Below are 21035 nucleotides of genomic sequence, written 5' to 3' on the forward strand. Positions count from 1 at the left end.
TAATTATTCACAGGGACTCTACTTTATCTCAAGTGAGGAAGGCTTGTATTCATGGTGCCAAAGAACCTGAGCTCTATCCCCAGGGCCACAACATGTATGCAGTTTTTGTCATCTGTATGAAAGCAACCAGGACTTTGTTACAGTAGGTTGTAGGCCTTCCCTCCAGCAAGCTTTGATTATTGCCCTTCTGTTCATTCCTTGCTGTTCTCACCCTGGCCCTGGATACACACACAGGTTAAAGTGTGGTACTGTTCAGACCTAGAATGAAAAAATGGCACCATATGACTGACTGCTCCCAGTGTATAAGATTTTTGAGATGGACCTGATTCTAGCCACAAAGTCAAGCAAGGCTAGAGAGCCACTTACCTGTCCCCTTTTCAGGGGGTGTTGTTCCCATCCATGCCTCAGACATGTGGTTTAAACAGTGATACTCTCCCCATTTTCCAAAAATCAAGAATTTAATGATGACCTGAAGGCCCAGAGCATCTTTCTCCAGGAGTATTTCTTAAATCCCCTCTGTTATGGTTCCAGGGTCAGCTTTAACCTTTTGCTCAGTTTCCCCTGGGTACCCTTCCAAGAGACAGGCCCAGCACCTGCACTTCTCTCAAGATGGAATTCCACCATTCACCCCACTCTTAGACTGGGTCCCCTATTCACCAACTGCGAGTCCTCAGCAGCTCCAGCTGTGTTTTGCCCACTGCTGTAGATTTCTCTTTGGGACTTGTGACCAGCATGAAAGTGTGGTGATAGAAAACAACTTGTTCCAAACAAAGAATTATTTATTTAACCAAAGGAACACAACAAACAGTGAGGGAAAAGATGTTGTGACAGCCAAGACTAGAACAGGATTCAAAAAATAACTAGATACGTTCATGGAGAATAGATCCATCAATGGCTACTAGCCAGGATGGGCAGGGATGGTGTCCCTAGCCTCTGTTTGCCAGAAGCTGGGAATAGACAACAGGGGATGGATCACTTGATGGTTACCTGTTCTGTTCATTCCCTCTTGGGCACCTGGCATTGGCCACTGTCGGAAGACAGGATACTGGGCTAGATGGACCTTTGGTCTGACCTAGTATGTCCCCTCTTATGTTCTAAAAGGGTTACAACAATGAAAGGCCTGTACGCATTTTATCATACGTAAGGGCATGGCTACACTTGCAGATGTAGAGCGCTTTGAGTTAAACCAGCCTTCGTACAGCACAGTAGGGAAAGCGCTGCAGTCTGTCCACACTGATAGCTTCAAGCACACTGGCATGGCCACATTTGTGGCACTTGCAGTGGCATTGGGAGTGGTGCATTATGGGCAGCAATCCCAGCATGCAAGTGGCTGCAACATGCTTTTAAAATGAGAAGGGTGGGGAGGAGTGTGACAGGGAATGTGTTGTATGTATGTATGTGGGGTGTGACAGGGTTGGGACTCACCACCGTGGCGCTTCCCGCTGGTTGCTCCAGTAATTAGCTCAGTCCATGGGGAGCGCATTCTGCTGGTGGTGTCCCATCGGTCATCTGTTCTCTGCTGGTGTCCGGACCCACATTGCTCCCCACTTGGCAAAATCCATTTCAGGCCACTGTCCTCCGGCAGTGCCCCCTAGTCCATCCTCACCCCCTTCCGGGGGTGGTGGTGGTGGGTTAACAGCAGGCTTTCTCTGTGCCCCAGCCACAGTGGTCAACCACACCCCAAAGTCTAACCCCTTGTGTCAGGGGTCTGGTGCAATCCACTCCTGCCACATCCAATGGCTGGGTGTATGTGCAAGGGGAAAGGGGGGGGACCCAGGCCTGCCCTCCACACTGGGTTCCAACCCAGGGACCCTTTGGCAGCAGCCTTCCTGCCCTCCTCCTCTCCCCTTGTGTGTCTCTCCCCATGGGCCACTTCCCCTTCAGCCCTTCACACCAGCTAGGCCCTTCCCTCAGGCCTGCAGCCTGGCAGGTGGCGGGCTGGAGTTCCCTTTGGCTGCCCTGAGCCTGCCCAGCACTGCGCTGTCCCAGGTGCTAGTCTCCTCACACAGGAGACAGACCTTCAGCCTTTGAAGGCCTGGGAGAGACTGCCTGTGCCCTTCCTGGGAAGCCTTTATATAGGCCTAGCCTAGCCCTGATTGGCTGGCTCTAATCTCAGCCCCGATTGGCTCTCAGTAGGCCATTCCCTGATTGGCTGCCAGCCTGCGAAGCCGCTCTGGCCAACTCTAGCCCCCTCTCGCATGGGGATGGGGCAGCCGCCCCACAATAGGGGGGTGAGAGGGTGGGTTTTTGAGGGGCTGAGAGCATGTCAGGATGCTGTCTTGTAAGTTCAGACAACAGCAGATCTCCCCCTCTCTCTCACATACAGCATTCCACAGTAACGGCTTTCATGCTGGCTGTCAGAAACAGAGCTTTGAAAGGGCATATCTGCATTCCTACAGGAGTTCAAAACAATGACAAGAGTGGCCACTTGACTTAAGGGGATTATGGGATGTTTCTGGAGGCCGATCACAGTGCAGTAATGCAACACCTTGTTCACACTGGCACCGCGGTGCTCCAGCGGGGGCAAAGCAAACGTTATTCCACTTGCCGAGGTGGAGTACCAGCAGCGCTGTAGCCGTGGAGTCAGAGCGCTCTACATGCCTTGCCAGTGTGGACAGGGAGTCAACTAGTGCACCTGGGGCTGGTTTGTTGCGCTGTAACTCGCAAGTGTAGCCAAGCCCTAAACCTTAATCTTTCCTTGCCAGTTTAGATAGTTCCCACTTTTCCCAGGCTCCCCCGACATTGGGCCTGGATGAGCTAGACTGCACCGCCCCATCTGCCTCTGTGTCAGTCTGACCCACGGACTCCTCCTGGCGCTCACAGGCACTCTTTTATTCATTTAAATGTCCTTTTGTTTGTCCTGGGACACGAACCTGGTCAGTGTGGTTCATGCATCTCGCCAGAGGGGTTGGAAGTAGACTTCCAGCACTGTACTGTCTATTAGGCATCAGTAGCTGAGTTAGAGTCATTGCCTGGTTCCTGTGTATGTGTTGAGAGCTACATTAAGAATTAACCCATAGTGTCCTATACAGCAAGCCCCACCACAATACTGAAACATACCGTATTTTTCTGTGTATAAGACTATACTTTTTCCTAAAATAGTTAGACTAAAAATTGAGGGTCGTCTTATACACGGAAGTAAGCCGAGGAGAGAACCGCGGGAATGCGAAACTGCCCATACCCAGTGATGAGCTGCCAAAATCCCAACCCCTATCCACCACCCACCCCACCCCCGAACTCCCCTGCCCTCTCTCCGGGCGGCCGGGGAAGCGGGGACGGGGCTGGAACCGGGCAGCCGGGGAAGCCGGGCCGGGCAGCCAGGGAAGCGGGGACGGGGACCCGGAGCCAGGCAGCTGGGAAAGTGGAGCCGGGGAAGCGGGGACCGGGCGGCCAGGGAAGCGGAACCGGGGAAGTGGAGCCGGGGAAGCGGGACCGGGCGGCCGGGGAAGCGGAGCCGGGGAGCCGGGCGGCCAGGGATGTGGGGCAGGAGTCGCGCAACTGGGGAGCGGGTGGCTGGGGACGCGGGGAGCCGGACGGGCGGCCGGGGAGGGACGCGGCAGGAGCCGGGCAGGGCCGCCGCCGGAGACCAGCTGGGGTGCATGGCCCTTCTCGTCCCCTCTACCCCTACCTCCGCGTCCTCTTCCTGGGCCTGAGCTGCAAAGTCAGGGGGGGACAGCTGCAGCGCGGCTGGAGGGCAAAGAAAACAAAACAAAAAAACTTGTGGCATGGTCGGAACGGCAAAGCAGGGGGGGAAAAAACCAAACAAAAAAACCTGCGGCGCAGCCGGAGCAGCGGGGGGGAGGGACCTGCAGCGTGGCCGGAGGGGCTAAGCAGGGAAAGAAAACAAAAAAAACCTGGGGCATGGCCGGAGTGGCAAAGCAGGATGGGGAAAAAAAACAAACCAAAACAAAAAACCTGAATTTGGGGTTAGAAAAGTGGGGGGTGTCTTATACATGGGGGCGTCTTATACACGGAAAAATATGGTATAGAGATACACAAAATATTCATAAAAATAATGCAGAACTGGTCCACATTCTTCAGACCTTTTCAATATCCTCAATAGTTCTAGTTTTAAGGAGATAATTTGAGAGTTTTATAGCATCCAACATGATTACGAATAGCCACATTTGTGGTCCTTCTGGCTGCAAAGTCTGAGGTGCTAACCAGCAGTGCTTTCCCATTATCTGTCCCTGGAAAAGCTCAGCAGCCACATGGAGCAGAGTTGAATGGCTTTGCAGGGGAGCCGCAAACTTGCTGCTGCCATTTTTTAGTTCACTTCTCTGAGGTGATTTTGCCAGGCTTGTGCTCCTGGTTTTCATTCTTGTAGAGATGGGACCAAGCCACAAGGGATCTATGCCCAGACCCAGGGTTTTCATGCAGCCCATTAGAGATGGGTGACAGAGTTCAAGGCAAGGACACGGATTTAGGGTTTGAGTCAGGTGTCTGTCTAGTTTCTGAAATCCAGGTTTGAGCATTTTCTGACTATTCTGCCTGCCTCTGGCATAGATGTTACTACACATGACAAAGATGTAGTAGGTATAGGGGCAGTAGTCATGATGGGACAGAGTTTTGTTGGAAGAGGTGGGTTGTCCAACTCCGATCTTTTACTGCCAACTTTCTAGAGACTCAACAACACTGGCAAGGAGGGGTATTGGCAGGAGGCCCCTGCCATACTGAATAATCCATATGTGATGATAAAAGGCATTAAAAATTATTAGAAATAGCAAATGGAATGTTTAAATTCAAAAGATTTCTGCTAAAACAATGGGACATAGCTTGTTATCTGCAGATATTGACTTCACTGGGATTTGAGGGGTCTCAGCCCCTCAGGAAAGCAGGACATGTTTTCTTGTCATTTCCTTTGGCTTTTGCAAAACTGTTGAAAGGTTAAATGATTTTTTCTTTTCTCTCTCCTTCTCTTTCTGCTGCTTTCCTTCTTTCCTTCTCAGGGACATTGCTGCCAGGAATTGTCTCCTTACTTGTCAAGGGCCTGGAAGAGTAGCTAAAATTGGAGACTTTGGAATGGCCCGGGACATATACAGGTAATAGAACTCAGTTTATGGCATCACTAGGCAGAAATGTACCAGAATGGGGTATTATGTGCCTGGTTAAGCGTCATCATGTGCTGCTCTGTTTAACCCCAGAAAAGAGAGATTTCTGAAATCCTTCCCATATGACTCCCTGTCTGAGGCTATTGTTTGCTTTCAAGCTGTGGATTGACAGGCTGCTTACTGCTTCCTCAGAGCCTTCTCCTGGGAAGAGTTTTTCCATGTGGCCAGAGAACATTTTCCCCTTCTCTTGCATTCCATCCCTAGTTGTTTTCCTTTCGTTTTCTCAGCACTAAGTGCCATAAGTCATTGATGTGCCCTTTTGTTCTGTGGCTCCAAATCACTTTGAGTTTAATCTCCCTCCTCCTTGCTATTGACCCTGTTCCCTTCCATTTTTTGTCATAAGTAAATCTCCTCAATTGACTGCGTGTAAAGGAGGAAAGATCAGGAGACTGTAATTACCTAAACTGGAATTTAGCCAGGCCACTAGGGTTAATGAAGCTGTATTTCCAAGAAGTGCCAGGAAATCTTTAATGATCACAAGTGGTCAGGACCTCAGTTTACAGCTCATCTGCAACCCAGCAGCATAGCACCCCCTAACACTGTGCTGGAGAACTGGTTCACTCCTGGCTCAATGGAAAGAAAGCCACTTATTGAGTCACTGTAAGAAATTGTGTTGGTACCTTGGGGTTTTTCTGTTGAGGTCACCCATGCAAGTACTGAGCAGTCCTGACGCTACTTAGCTTGAGTTCTGGGAAGATCACAGCCTGAGGTGATGTGAGTGCATCTGCACTGTTTGGTTTTTATTACCAAACAAGGCAAGACCCTGCTACCATGAAGCCCTGCAATACAAGAGGACTCTGAGATGGCAAAACAGCACACTTGCCACAACTAACTGCTAGTACCCTTTACTCCTTTTCAAAGGCGCCTATGAAGTTTACACACTTTTCCATTCACATTCACTTTGTGTGCACACCTCTAGCTTGCTTGCATGCACAAGCTCATATGTGCCTGCCAGTACAAGGGTTTGAGCTTGATGGATTTAATTTTAAATTATATTGACACAAAGGGCCTGATATCTAGCTAAGATTGTTAGGATTTTATGCTGGCAGCCATCACCGTAGTGTCTGGGTACCATCTACATAAAATTCATGGTAATAGCAAAATCCCTAGTGGACTCTGGCTTTTCTCCCTTACCATGCTAAGAATGTTGCCTGGGGTATTCTCATAGACTCATGAACTTTAAGGCCAGAAAGGACCATCATGGTCTGACCTCCTGTGCATCGCAGGCCACAGAACCTTGCCCACCCACTCCTCTAATAGACCCTAACCACTGCCTGAGTTACTGATGTCCTCAAAGCATGATGTAAAGACTTCAAATTACAGAGAATCCACCATTTACACTAGTTTAAACCTACAAGTGACCTAGGCCCCATGCTGCAGAGGAAGGTGAAAAACCCCAGGGTCTCTGCCAACCTGACCTAGCAGCGTTGTTTTCTGGTGGTTGGGTTGATTTATTTGTTACAGGTTTTTATTATTTTTGAGGGGGGTGCTTAACTGGATGTGGGTATCAATGCTGTGAAATGTCTTTCCTGCTACAATGAAAAAGCTTTCCCAAAGAGGAAGGTTTTGCTCTGAGACTCTTACTCATGTGAGTAATTCCGGTGATTTCCGTGGGACTATCCACAGGATTACTCACAGGTTGTGGGATCAGGCACAAAGCGAGGGAAAGTACAGAGCTGGCCCTACATTAAATGCTTGTTCCCACTGTTTCTATGAATAGAAAAAGATCTTGTCAATATAATCTCTGCCATGCTGCTTTGTCTATAAGAAAAGCCCTGATTTAAGCTCTTTACTAAACGAGCCAGCCCTCAGGCTGGTCACTGTTATCCATTAATTAGAAAAGTACTATATTAATGCCACTTTCTTTCTGAATCCTGGGCTGACTGTTCACTTTATTTTTCCTCTGCAGGGCCAGTTATTATCGAAAGGGTGGGTGTGCCATGCTGCCAGTCAAATGGATGCCACCCGAGGCCTTTATGGAAGGAATATTTACTTCAAAAACTGATACATGGTGGGCTTCTTTTTTCTTGACCAGTTTTTAAAAATGACTCACTACCTACTTCCCATTGTAAAAGGAACATGTTCCTGTCCTTCCCCCCTCCCAAAAAGAAGAGATGGAGCTTTGAAAGCAAGGGATCTAGTGGAGGGGATGAGGGAGCGAATAACCAGATCCTTGCAAAGTGAAGGCTCTCTCCTGGGAGCAATGGATCTGGCTTAGATGCTGTATTGGTTATGAACAGGTGATCTAGGAAGGAAGGTGTCAGCTGTACGCTATTGAAAGGAGTCTAGTCTCTTTGTAGGAGCAAACCATCTTTCAGCGGCAAGGTCAGACACAGCCAGTGTCAGAGGAGCAAGAGGAAATGCCCTAAATTGCCACCTCCTCTTGGCCTGACACAGCACATGAAGCCATGTGGTGCCAGGGGAGGGTGGGAGAGATTGGGCTGGCATGTAAATTGCAGAGTCAGTGAAGGGCTGTGGATACCCCCAAAAGGACAGGGTCTTGAGCAGTCACTTGCACTGTGTGGCTGAGCCTGGCCCTGCTCACTCTGCCGTGGCTGGCGGTCCCTAGTGTCAGGAAGCAGAGGGCCAGTGTTGACAGACCAGGGGTACTGCTGATTGGGAAAGAATCACTCAGGCGAAGCTGGGTCAGGAAGCCAGGAGTGCAGGAGAGTGTTTGGGGAGAGGAGGAGACTGTGAAGCCATCAGTACTAATGTTCACCAGCTGCCTTCCCAGCAGGGGCGGCTCCAGGCACCAGCACGCCAAGTGCGTGCCTGGGGCGGCAAGCCGCAGGGGTGGCAGGCAGGCTACCTTCGGCGGCATGCCTGCGGAGGGTCCGCTGGCCCCGCGGCTTCAGCGGACCTCCCGCAGGCTGCCGCCGAATCTGCGGGACCAGGGACCTTCCGCAGGCAAGCCACCGAAGGCAGCCTGCCTGCCGTGCTTGGGGAGGCAAAATGCCGAGAGCCGCCTCTGCTTCCTAGGGTGTGGAGTGAGAGAATACAGCCTGTTTCACAGCTGATGGAGCAAGTTAAATCCTCCCAAGGACACAGTAGCATTGTTTGCTGTCCATCAGCACCAAAGTGGTGATCATTGGGCTGTTTTATTCTGTTTCCAACCGCACTGCAGTGTTTAACCCATAAAATGTTGACATTTTCCAAGCTGCCAGTCAAATGAATGCTGAGGAGGTTGCATTTTCAATCTTCAGAGTGTTACATGCCCAGCCACAGAGTCCAAAGCTTGTGATGTAACCCAGGGAATGTTCTAATTTTAATTCCCTGAAACGTATGGGGCTAGGACTCTGAGACTAGGGGTCACTTGTATCCTTTGTACAAGAGCAAAGTGCATTGTTGTTTATTCAGGAACACAGGATTTGCCATAAAGGATCAAACCACAGTTCTGCCTCCGGCAGTGGCTAAGGGTATGTCTACACTACGAAATTAGGTCAAATTTATAGAAGTTGGTTTTTTAGAAATCATTTTTATACAGTCGATTGTGTGTGTCCCCACACAAAATGCTCTAAGTGCATTAAGTCGGCGGACTCCGTCCACAGTACCAAGGCTAGTGTCGACTTCCAGAGCATTGCACTGTGGGTAGTCTCCGCTGCCCCTTGGGATTCTGGGTTGAGATCCCAATGCCTGATGGGGCAAAAACAGTGTTTCAGGTCGTTCTGCATACATGTCATCAGGACCCCCTCTCCCTCCCTCCCTCTGTGAAAGCAACGGCAGACAATGGTTTTGCGCCTTTTTCCCTGGGTTACCTGAGCAGACGCCATACCACGGCGAGCATGGAGCCCGCTCAGCTCACTGTCACTGTATGTCTCCTGGGTGCTGGCAGACGTGGGACTGCATTGCTACACAGCAGCAGCTCATTGCCTTTTGGCAGCAGATGGTGCATTACGATTGGTAGCCATCGTTGTCGTACTCCTGGGTGCTCTTTTAGCCCACCTCGGTGAGGTTGGTCGGGGTGCCTGGGCAGACATGGGAGTGATTCAGCCAGGTCATTCCCATTTTCTTCTGAGCACCCAGGAGATGACGATTGTAGCAGTCGTACTGCACCATTTTCTGGCGAGCAGCCAGGAGATGATGATGGCTAGCAGTCATACTGCACCGTCTGCTGCCAGCCTAAGATGTAAAAGATAGATGGACTGGATCAAAACAAGAAATTGACACGATTTGTTTTGTGAACTTAACGGCCTGCTAAACCCAGGGTTTTGAGTTCAATCCTTGAGGGGGCCATTCTGTGTGACAGTTGTTTGTGTTTCTCCTTGATGCAAAGCCACCCCTTTTGTTGATTTTCATTCCCTGTAAGCCATGTCGTCAGTCACCCCTCCCTCCGTCAGAGCAACGGCAGACAATCGTTTCACACCTTTTTTCAGCGCAGAACCAGAAGCTGCAAAAGCAAAACCAGGCGAGGAAGCGATGGCAGCACGGTGACGAGAGTCATGAGGACATAGACACGGACATCATGCTGATGTGCTCTGCATGAGCTCTGCATGGTCAGCTGTGCTGATCAGCTCACCACGCTGGCCAAACAGGAAATGAAATGCAAAAGTTCGTGGGCCTTTTCCTGTCTACCTGGCCAGTGCATCTGAGTTGAGAGTGCTGTCCAGAACAGTCACAATAGAGCACTCTGGGATAGCTCCCGGAGGCCAATACCGTCAAATTGCGTCCACACTACCCCAAATTTGACCCGGCAAGGCCGATTTAAGCACTAATCCCCTTGTCGGAGGTGGAGTAAAGAAATCGATTTAAAGAGCCCTTTAAGTAGAAAAAAAGGGCTTCATCGTGTGGATGGGTCCAGGCTTAAATTGAGGGAACACTGCTAAATTCAACCTAAAATCGTAGTGTAGACCAGGCTTCAAAAGAAGGCAAGTCCTCTCACAATAATACACCTGATGTATCCAATTATAACATGCTAGACACCAAGTATATATGACTATTTCCTGACCCTGCTGGGCAGATAGTGTAGTTGTACTCTGAAGCATGACATTTAATTACTCACATCACAGTCTTGGCTTGCTTAACAATGATTGTTACTGATTCCCATAAAGTCATCCAGCCCTTCTTTTACATCAGCCACTTTGTCTTAGTGTTCTCCTGCAGCTGAGAGTTCCACAGGTTGACTGACTGTAGGGTGCACAAAGCAAATACTGGTTTTAATGACTCTAAGTGCATAGCCATTGAATTGCAATACTATTTTGTGCCTGTGTCCTTGACCTTCTTTCCTTTTGTTCTGTGTCCAGGTCCTTTGGTGTGTTGCTGTGGGAGATATTCTCTCTTGGATATATGCCTTATCCTAGCAAAAGTAACCAGGAGGTTCTGGAGTTCGTAACAAACGGAGGAAGGATGGATCCACCCAAAAACTGCCCTGGCCCTGTGTATGAAACTAACTCATTTTGTGCATGAACACTCTGCTCTGGCCAGAAGATTATTAGCTTTATTACCATATATTTAATGACCGTCCTTAATGAACTCAAGTTCCAGAGACTTTTTCCTTACTGGTAATGTTATCTGTCAGCCCTTTTAGGTTAGCAGTGAGTGCCTTCTGGGGAAGTATTGGCCAGTGGCTAGTGCGTTAAAAAATATCGGTCAATAGCTCAGATCAGATGTAAAACTGCAAGTTCTGACCACCTCTGGCCATTAAAGATCCCTGGTGTTGCTCACAAGTAGCAAAGCCTTGGCTCAGTTAATTAGGTTCTAACCTGCTTACAGTAAATTCCCTGTGTGGTTTCAGTTGGGGCTAGGTCATTTTTCTGAAGTGTCGCTGGATTCCACCCCACAGGTGGCGGGTGAAGCAGTCCGTCTACCTGGATGGCCTGATTTTCAAATAAGCTGTAGGGGCTCAGTGCCTTTGAAAATCAGTTCAGTAGTGTTGGGACCCTCTGGAATAAAAAGTAGCGCACAATTATCACTAGAGCTCTTGCAACGCAGCGGCTTCCAATTTAGTTTCTCAAGGCAATGCTTCCCTGAGCAGTCACCAAGGGCAGTGTATGACAACAGCAGGTAACATCCTGTCTTCAACTGAATGGCCCACCTGAGTCTGGGGGGAAAAGGAACACCATGGTTTGGAAGGAATATTTTCAAAGGACGTATGGTAGAAGAGACTCCTGGCAAGGCAGCTGTGTGGGAATTCCCAACCCACTTCTTTGAATCCATACCCCCATGCTTATCAGTTTGATTTCTAAACGGGAGTTGGAGCAGCTTCCCTCTCCGTAGAGGTGGTTTTTCCCCAATACCACACACAATGTTTCAAGCGTGTGGGAAGTGAGGAGGGGATTGGATGGGAAATAGCCACTTTGTTAGGTCTTCCCCAGATGTAGCAAAAGCCTGATTTTTTTCACCAGTGGTGTCAATTTCACAACATGTTCCTAACAGCAGCATTTAAGGGTATATTTGGCCCTTGAGGGGCACTGTCTGCATGCAGATAGAGAGTGGTATAGGACCCTACACTTGAACCCACAGCAGGATGGACTTTTTCACTCATCGTGGAAGGTGACAATGAACACTTGGTGGGCTGGTGGGTACTAATGGACCATGGTGAACTGAAGTCCATTAACTACCAAACGCATCTTCCTTTTGCCTTCCTGCTTTTCATGATTTTCTCTCCTTCTGCTGTTGTAGGTATCGTATAATGACCCAGTGCTGGCAGCACCAGCCTGAAGACAGGCCAAACTTTGCCATAATACTGGAAAGGATTGAATATTGCACCCAGGTATTTGTTCTTTCATCTTTCAGCATAAGACACCCAGTGGGCAGTACTGCACTACTGCAGTGAGCTCTAAACACACATGTTGTGTTAGCCTGAAATCAGTGTCATGTAGTAAACTGAGGTGATGGATCCTCTCTGCCCTTCAGAAACACATACTTCCATCTCACTGCCCATGTACACACCCCACATAGGAGAGGCCAGCCATACACAGGTATAGCAACTCTGTGATTGCTGTTTCTACATCAAGGTACAGTTCCCCAGCAAGCCAAAGGCCTGAGCCAGTCCACCAGGTTGCACTCTAGCACTTGCACTCCTTTCTTCCCTAGCTGTGCTGCAAGGGGATTGCCAGATAACAGCCACTTTGCACATTTTAATTCTTAAGACGTTGACCAGTACTGAGCAGGGATGGATCTGACCCAGGGCACCAGTTCCAGTAGACCCCTTGAATTGTGAAGAGGTTTGGATCCAGACTGAAATTTCTTGGTTAGAGCCAAGATGGATCTGAACTGGAACACTGGATGCAGTGATGAACTCTGGGGCAGTCTGGATCTAGAATCCGATTACATTTCTTAACTTGAGCCCATCTCTAGCCTCATGTGTTATAGGGCCTCGGACCTGGCCCGTTTGGAGAAGACAATTGGGGACTGCAGTGCTGTAGGAGCTAGGAGCATTAAGGTCAGGCAGAGGGATTGGGTTGGGTCTCCTGGCCTGAACTTGATTTCCCTTTTTAGTACATAGCTCATTAACCCAGCTCTTCTAGTCTAGTGGTCTCGCAAATGAAGCAGTCAGGAAAATGTTGGCTTGCAAACTTTGGCACAGACCTGCACAGACCAGACAGCACGTCATTTCACCACGCTGAGCTTCAGTTTCCCCATGTGTAAAATAGGGCTGGTACTGATCCACCCACTGGGGTGTTGTGAGCTACGTTCCCTCTAAGGCGCACAGCTGTGCAAGAGGCCATCAAAGGCCGCACACTTAATTGGCACAGCCACACAGGCATGCACATTCCACACAGGTGGGCCTGGAAGATGGCACTGAGGTGAGATGGGGACTAGGGAATAGGTGGGTGCAGTGGGGTGAGGTGGGAGGTGGTGATAGGGAAGCTTGGGGCATGCAAGGCTGGGGCGACTCCTCCAGCCCCAGGGCTGTGGCATGGCAAGTAGAGACATCTCTGTCCCCCAGCCCTGAGGCTGCAGTGGGGAGAGGCACCTCTCCCTCCCACTCCGGCGCTGCGGCGGGGCAAGATGCCTCCCCTCCAGCTCTGGCACTGGAGCTGCTGCAGCAAGAGAGGGCTGGGAGGAGTCCTCTCTCTCCCTGCCACAGCTCCGGGGCAAACCCAAACCTCTCATTCCCAGCCCCATCCCAGAGCCTACACCCTCAGCCGGAACCCTCACCCCCCTACACACACCCTAGCCCCCGCCCCAGCCTGGAGCCCCCTCCCACACTGCGAACCTTTGGCCCCACCCCCGCCACACATTACTTTCATATTGGTGCACATAACAAAATTCATTCTGCACGTGGGTGGGAAAAATTAGAGGAAACACTGTGAGGTTTAATCCATTAATTTTTGAAAGGTGCTTTTAGATCCTCAGGTGGAGATGTTAACTCCAGGTTTTGTGTTTGGTTTTTTGGTTGTCTATTCCTAGTAAGCAGTTGACCAGCTTTCCACACTTTTACGGCTTTCTGGGTAACATTTTCAAAAGCGCTTAAGTCCCATTGAAATGCCAAAATTACTTAGGAGCCCGATTCCACTGAGGCGTATGCTCCTAAGTGGCTTAGGTGCTTTTGAAAATGTTACCCTGAATGCCTAGAGTCCCCACCCTGCACCACATTGCTGCTACATTTTTCACAGCTGTAACTGCTTCTGCATTACAAGAGAATGTTATGAACTCTGTGTTCCAATCTGTATCATCCCAACATTCTCCTTGCAGTTTCAGCTGCACATGGGAATTCTTCTTCACTAATGTGCTGTGTTTCTCAATGCTGGTAAAAAAAGCTGTCACGTTCCACCCCAGTGGTAGTTGCATTTCCCTAGGATTCCTTTTATAAAGTTTGGGCTCCTCTGTGGCAAAAGATGCTCTTTGGATACAGGACAATTATTATAAACAGGAGGCAATTGGCAACAATGCCTGAATATCAGCAGTGGCAAAAGCGATTGAAAGAATCTCATTGTTCTCCCCTCTAGGATCCTGATGTCATCACCACTGCTTTGCCTGTGGAATATGGCCCATCCATTGAGGAGGAGGAGAAGGTTCCAATGCGCCCAGAAGACCCCAAAGCAATCCCTCCTCTGATGGTCTCCCCACACCAAAAGAGAGAGGGTGACAAGCAGGCCCTGCCTTCTCCACCCCCTCTGCCTTCAGCCGTCACAGCTGGAAAACCTTTGGCAAAAGTGGCAGCCCCCGAGCCTCCGGTTCCTGTTAATGTGCGATCAGCCCTGGAAGGGGGACACATCAACATGGCTTATGCGCAGTCCACCGCGGCTTCTGACCTTCAGAAAGGCAGGGGGTCCAGAAATAAGCCCACTAATCTCTGGAATCCAACATATGGCTCCTGGTTTGCAGAGAAGCCTGTCATCAAAAACAGTTCTCTGCTGGAGAAAGAGGTGTCCGAGAGGGAGAATGTGGGGCACGAAGGAAACTGTACTGTGGGGCCCGGTGTTGTGACTAACAGGCTGCCAGGCTCCTCTCTGCTCTTAGAACCGTCTTCACTAACGGCCAGTGTGAAGGAAGTGCCTCTCTTTAGGCTCCGCCACTTCCCCTGTGGGAACGTCAACTATGGCTACCAACAGCAGGGCTTACCCCTGGAAGCCTCTGCCCCACCTTGCGCTAGCAATTATGAGGACTCTGTCCATAGAAACAAGGGCCACGTAGCCCATCAGGGGCCTTGAGAGCCCTCTGCACTCTTGACTCTCATTCTGTGTGGCTCTTGAGCTTGGAGAGTATTGTCCTTGTCAGCGAGAGAGAGCAGACAGCGCTAACTTTCATTATGTGCCAACTAGCTCTAAAGTGCCACCCTTTGAAGCCGTGTTTTCAGATAACCCAAGAAGCTTCAACTCATCGGAGCCTCTACTACTACTACGAGAAAGGGGGGATATTAACGTTAACTGCAAGGCCCAGCTTTCGGTTGCATAAACTTATATGCATGGTCATTGTCGTGTCGTGCCCTTCCCTGTGCGCTTCTTCTCAATTGTGTATGCTCCGCTTAAATGTAAGGTCAGGCTTCACTGCCTGAGTATTTCATGTTTGGGGTTTTCCTTGCCAAGCTGCTGGTTGCTGTGGAATGGGACACTTGAAATCCCCTATGGATGGCAGAGGTTTCAGGTGGCTTGGGAAAGAACCATTCATTCAAAACAAAAAGGATAAAACACCTTTGAATGAAGACACCAGGGAACATTCCCAAGTTGCGTTACATCTGTAACGTAGCCTGCACCAGCCCTTGAATATGCAGTAATTACGGTATCATTAGCAGGGCAATGGAAGGATGCCAGTCACACTGTCTGGTTTGTTAGTAAGATGGGAAGTTAACTAACTGTAGAGGAAGGGAATGAAGTGCAAAAGGAGGAGGATTTATATTTTTTTCAGACCCAAAGCCAAGGATGGCACTGGCCCTATAAAATTATTTCTGTACTATAGAAAGGAAGCACCATGTTCTACAGGAACAACTTCTTGTTCAGTGGAATTCAGGTGCAATTTTACAGGGCCAGTCTTGTGTGAGAGAGAAGTTACAAAGGCCTTTATAGTGAGAAGTCACCAGTAAATGGAAATACAAAGGTCTGAAATGCCCTTTACTAATGACTCCAACCAGAAGGCTTGACTTTTGACCCTCATCTGGATTCTAGGCAGTGTCTGCATTTCACGGGTTCATTACCCTTGTTTCTTTAACTGAATTCGTGTATGCTAGTCCATTTAAAAACCCAAAGCTGCACTGCTGCTTTCTGTACACCTTGTGCATGCAGCGGGTGTTGTTACAATATACACAGAAGAATTGAATTCATTGTAAAGCTGTACGTTAATAATTTACAATATACTCCACTGGGGCTGCTGAAGCAGCAGTGCTGGCTAAAATATACGGTGCCTATTTCCATAGAACTAGGTCTATCGGAGCAGCAGCGAAGGCATATAGAAAAGATGGGTCTGCATCCAAGACCTTTAACTTTGGGGGAGTGGTTCAGCATCCAGTCCTGGATCCAAACTTTGCAGTAAAATCTCTAACGAAAGACATCAGAGCCCCAGATCAAAACACCCCAGGCTTTGGGGTGTCAGAAAAGGATCCAAAGCTGAGGCCTATGACCTGAGACCCTCAACTTTAAAGTGAAGTTCTTGTCTCTGCTCTGCCTTCCCCCACCCCTCTGGTAAATAATGCTGACGTCTTAGTAGCGTAATGTTGAAATTGTGCATCAAACTTTTTTTTAATGAGGCTTATGTTAGCAGGTCTGAGTTGTGAAGTGTAATGATTCTGTGGGTGCTTTGGACTTCACTCATCTGCTACTGGTATGTCGCATGTCATGGCTGCATGGATTTCATGGCTGCAGTGGGGGCCAGAACTCAGGACTGCCTGTGGCAAATACAGAGGCCTCTTCCACTTGAGCTAAAAGGATAGTTGTGAGTTATAAGCGTATTGGGGTGTCTAATCCTCTCAGTGGCTTGCTTACGGACACTGGAACAGGGCTGCCAGTCCATCTAGCTTAGCACTGTTGCATTCACACTACTCTTGCTACTACAAGACGAGAACAACTCTTCTACTGTCTCAGGAAAGACAATGTGTTCCATGGGAGAACAATGACTGAGCTTTACTGTGTACCATCAAGGCAGGTTGCACTGCAATATTATCCCTGTGGAACTGAAATTTTCTTTAGACATTTCAGCTTTCTTTTCCTTTTTCACAAAGGGTCCAGATTAATTTTTTTCAAGCAGACCCCAAAGGAAAGCTTTTTGCTTTCTCTCACTCCTTTCAAGGCAAGAAACCGCTCTACCAGCATGTATAGCTGAGGGCAGAACCGACTCTCAGGATGAGATTTCGGCCCAAATGTCAGAGTCGGCATTTCTCATGAGGGTTCCATGATCTTGCATAATCAGTTTGACACATCCACATGGCCAGAAATGAGCTGCTTTTGTAGTGTTGGAGCCAGTGCAGCCATGGAACCACAGAGGTAGGTCTGAATTCTGCTCCTGACATACTTCTCCTGGAAGAGGTCAGAACATGGAGTTGTGGCTTATTTCTAATACAAAAATCTCATCCCCTCCCCCCCCCAACCCCTATTATGATTGCTACACCCACAGAACCCATTCCAGTGTCGCTGTGCTCACGTCCCACCCCCCTTCCTGGGTTAGTGAAAACTCGGCATTGCCCTAGTTCTCTGTTCCAGTGAGTATAAAGACATTTACCAAATCATCTTCTTTGGGAGCCCGTGTGCGCTGTTCAGTATGCTGCATGGGGCAATGCCTGTCACGGTGACCTCCAGCCTAGCACTGCGTGGTTCACATTCTGCCCTGTGCTACACATAGCCCCCGCAGCCCGTCATCAAAGGCAGAGAATTGCATTCATGCTTTTAAACCCATTGCTTAATTGTAAGCCGCTCTGTAGTCTTGCTGCCAGTGTGTTTGCAGGAGCAAGGCTTTAATCCCTGCACACGAACCCCAGTAGTGGGGTAATGAAAGGAAACTTCTGCCTGATTGCTCTGTGACATTTCACACTCCCAGTAGTGCACCAGGGCCTGTTCACTTTAAATTTTTAATGATAATAGTCCTGTCTAAAGGGGTTGCAAGGTGGTGTGGTAATAGCTCTGCTTCACTTGGATTATCACTGCTCTGCTTAGTGACATGATCTGCAGAAATCAGTTCAGACAAGGAATTAAAAATGCAATGGCTCAGGACATGCATAACAAGTTCTTTCCTAGCAGGTGAGAAGGGCAACTTAGCAGCCTGGTTTGTTACGTTTGTCGCCACACAAGGGCAGCAGGATGAAGTTAGCTGAACACGTGAATGGGATGAAAAACAGCAGCTGGAGAGCTCAGTGTGTGCATGGTGGTGCACTGATTGTTAAAAAAAACCCTGAATACCCATCAAAGTCTTTTATTTTAGCTATTCTTCTCCCCCCCGCCCCAGTCTCCCTTGGAGGATCTGATGCTATTCAGTGTTCATAAGCCTAATGCTGATCCTACAGCATTAGGCTTAATTCCACAGTCTTTTCACTGGTTACTCTCGCTGTATACCAGTAACAGAAGCAGCCTTATCCCACTAGTGGGGGCGGGGGGGGGTGGAGAATTGTATGTAGAGGGGGAAATTGAGGGCTTGCTTCAAGCAGGCTCAATTTTAAATGCCTGATCATGTGAGCTCACATGATTGGAGGACTTTAGACATGTCATGTCTCCAGGGAGTCCTATCTAAAACACTAGAATCTATTTTACGCTTGTAACAAACTTTTGTCCAGAACCAAAGTCAGGGTGTCTAACAGTTATATAAAATGTTCATGTACATAGTATTCCCCAGTGTGGGCCTTGTGAGTCTACTATAAACTATCTCATTGTAAATGTCTTCATTTGGATATCATATGTAGCTACCTTTTTGCTACAGTGAAATGTAGGTAGCACAACAGCCTATAAGACACGCAGGCTGATGGAACAATAACTACAGCATTGCAGTAGGACATTTAACACAAACTGGCTAAAGCCCATGCGGCCTAGACCTAGGCAGTAGTGGTCTCTTGTAGAATTTCTGTAGGTTCTAGGTGGGTGCTAATGTGTGTGTGTAAGAGGGAATGAGCTGATTCCTGCTGAGCCTTACCCCTGCCCCCACCCCTTTTTGCTTGTCAGGACCCATGTACCTCATTAGAGTTGTAGGTTCAGGCAGCAATAAGGTGAATCACAACAGGGCGAGGAAGGGGCGATGGCAGCGTGAGGGGGGACATGGGCCAGACAGCACAGGGTAATGGCCTTCATCTGCCTTTAGGTTGCTCCACTTCCTGCTGGGACTGGCAGGGAGCTCATTGGCAAGTTTACTTGAGGCCCCACACGTTGTTTCAGGTAGCTGATTTCAGTTTAAAAATGGTGATGGCTTCAGCCTGTAATGAACCAGTCAAGTGGCACAACCACCTGTAGCACCACCCGCTTCCCTTGCTGTGTCTGGGCAAAGGTGGTGCATTGTAGAAATGAGACCACAGAGGCTTGTGACAATGCATGACAGGATTAGTCTTAACAAGAGTTTGATTTTTTGCAAGCCTGGTCATGGAGCTGACACCATCAGCTTAGGAAGAAAAAAAAACTTGAAAAACTAATAGCATAAAAATCCTTTACAGAGATAAGACATCACATGTTGCCTACCCCATATTCCTCAAAGGAGCGTATCTGCATCCAGCTTTTCTGGTCTGTAACCCTGCTTCGTTAGAATGTCTATCACAGGTACAGCAGCTTATGCAACACTATGTGTAAAGGAAGGGCCTATGCACTTCAGGGATATTAAAAGACATACTAATATATGGTCATTGAGTATTTTGTATTGACTAGTGTATTTGTATTGTAAACAAGTGTAGTGAACCAAACAGCATGAAGATAAATAAAATGACAAACTAACTCCACCTGTTGGGTTATATATTGAAATCTCTACCATCATCATCTCACCATCAGTTCATCACCCCTGGCTTGTAAGCTGAGGATAAACTATTGTCATGACTAGGCTTAGAAGTAACTTCACCTAATATTTAAACTCCTACCTGAAATTCGGAGCAAGTCATGTTAATCTCCTTGCAGGCTCACTGCAGTAGCTATTTAGCAAAGTAAATGTGTTTTAAAGTTCATGGTGTTTTTTTTTCTAGTGGAAACAAAGTTGTGTAAAAAAAGCTATGCACGCCCACCAGATAAAGATGAGACAGTGAGGTTAATGACTCACTCAAGGTCATATAGGAAGCCCATCAGAGTCATGACTGACACTTGTATACCACTGGAGAGCTTCTGGCTGAAGATTTCCTATTGCTTTAGAAAAGGTTAAATATCCCCTGATTGTAGACCAGGAAATAGAGCACAATAGGGCAAGTGACATGCCTAAAAATCACAGAGCCAGATTCAATCTCAGTCTTCCTGTCATCACTGGCCTTCAGCCTTGACAGTGCAGAGAGATTAACTATGCCCCTGCTGATCATTTTTGGCACAAAGAACAGGAAAGCCAGGCCCTCCAACAGTGAGCACCAGGAGTAGCTGCGCCTTTGCACAGATGAACCACAGCACCTGAACATTAGCCTCATTAGCAATGAAAAGAGTGGACAAATAACCTAAGCCACCAGGACGTTATTTCAGACATTGCACTATCCAAAATGGGTGGAGGGAGAGAAAAACAAGACCACTTTAAGTGATGTATACACTTTGTTTGGCAGCTTGCAATTCTATACCATACACCAAGATAATAAACTGCATCAAGATATAAAACCGGTTTATATATTAGAGTTGCCATTTCTCTATCCTATTTACATAATTTGTAAGGGGAAAAAAAAGGACACATTTTGTGACACACTCCCCCAAAAGCAAATGATCTTTAAAAGAATGGGCATTAATTAATCAAAGATCCATGAATACTGTGTTAATTACAGGGAAAAAAAGATACCTATAGATATAAAAGATGGAAGAAACAGATGTTGGACATACAGATGTTCAGAACCTTGCTAACTTCAAATACAAAGCTATAAGTTAGACAGTTTATAATAAAATGTGTACATTTACAATTTTTATCTTCAGTTAAAAACTTCCATAGATCAGAATACAATATGCAGCCTTTTTTAATAGTTCAGGAAAAATAGCCATATTTAAAATACATTGTATAAGCTGCACAATGTCAGTCTAAAAATAGGATACTACAAATGTAATTTAAAGCACTGTACATTTCTCACCTAAGTGAAATGCAACAAACAGCTCATTCAGAAGTGTCAAACCATGTTACTGTTTGAAACCTGTATACTTGCACTAAAAGATATGAATACATGCTAGACATGTTATGTATTTTAGCTGTTCAAGATGTATGTGAAACAAATTCTAAAAACACTTGAGTTTATTTAAAAAGGCTGAGACAAATCATGTTGCAGCCAAATAATCAAAATAGAAGTGTTACCATGCTACATCTAAAAAGACTCATAGGCAATTTTTGAATTTTATAAATGACCAATGTAGCAAAGAAGAAACTGCTCTGAAGGACAATGAAGAAATATATAAAATGCAAAGGAAGTAAAAACAG

The 21035-nt window shown here is 47.7% G+C and overlaps 1 protein-coding gene across 10 annotated transcripts in view; it reads left to right on the forward strand.

Annotated features, from left to right (window-relative positions):
• The window catches only part of ALK (ALK receptor tyrosine kinase), a 574134-nt gene extending 554760 nt beyond the window's left edge, over positions 1 to 19374 (forward strand). For all 10 annotated transcript variants that reach the window (XM_039530228.1, XM_039530218.1, XM_039530221.1 and 7 more), the window contains 5 exons: positions 4950 to 5042; positions 7021 to 7122; positions 10352 to 10486; positions 11730 to 11820; positions 14003 to 19374. In XM_039530228.1, coding sequence (XP_039386162.1) covers positions 4950 to 5042; positions 7021 to 7122; positions 10352 to 10486; positions 11730 to 11820; positions 14003 to 14707 — 1126 coding nt within the window. In that variant the 3' untranslated portion in view covers positions 14708 to 19374. The remainder of the gene's footprint in view (positions 1 to 4949; positions 5043 to 7020; positions 7123 to 10351; positions 10487 to 11729; positions 11821 to 14002) is intronic.
• Positions 19375 to 21035: the final 1661 nt, after the last annotated feature.

This window comes from Mauremys reevesii, linkage group 3, assembly GCF_016161935.1.
Source record: "Mauremys reevesii isolate NIE-2019 linkage group 3, ASM1616193v1, whole genome shotgun sequence".
NCBI lineage: Eukaryota > Metazoa > Chordata > Testudines > Geoemydidae > Mauremys > Mauremys reevesii.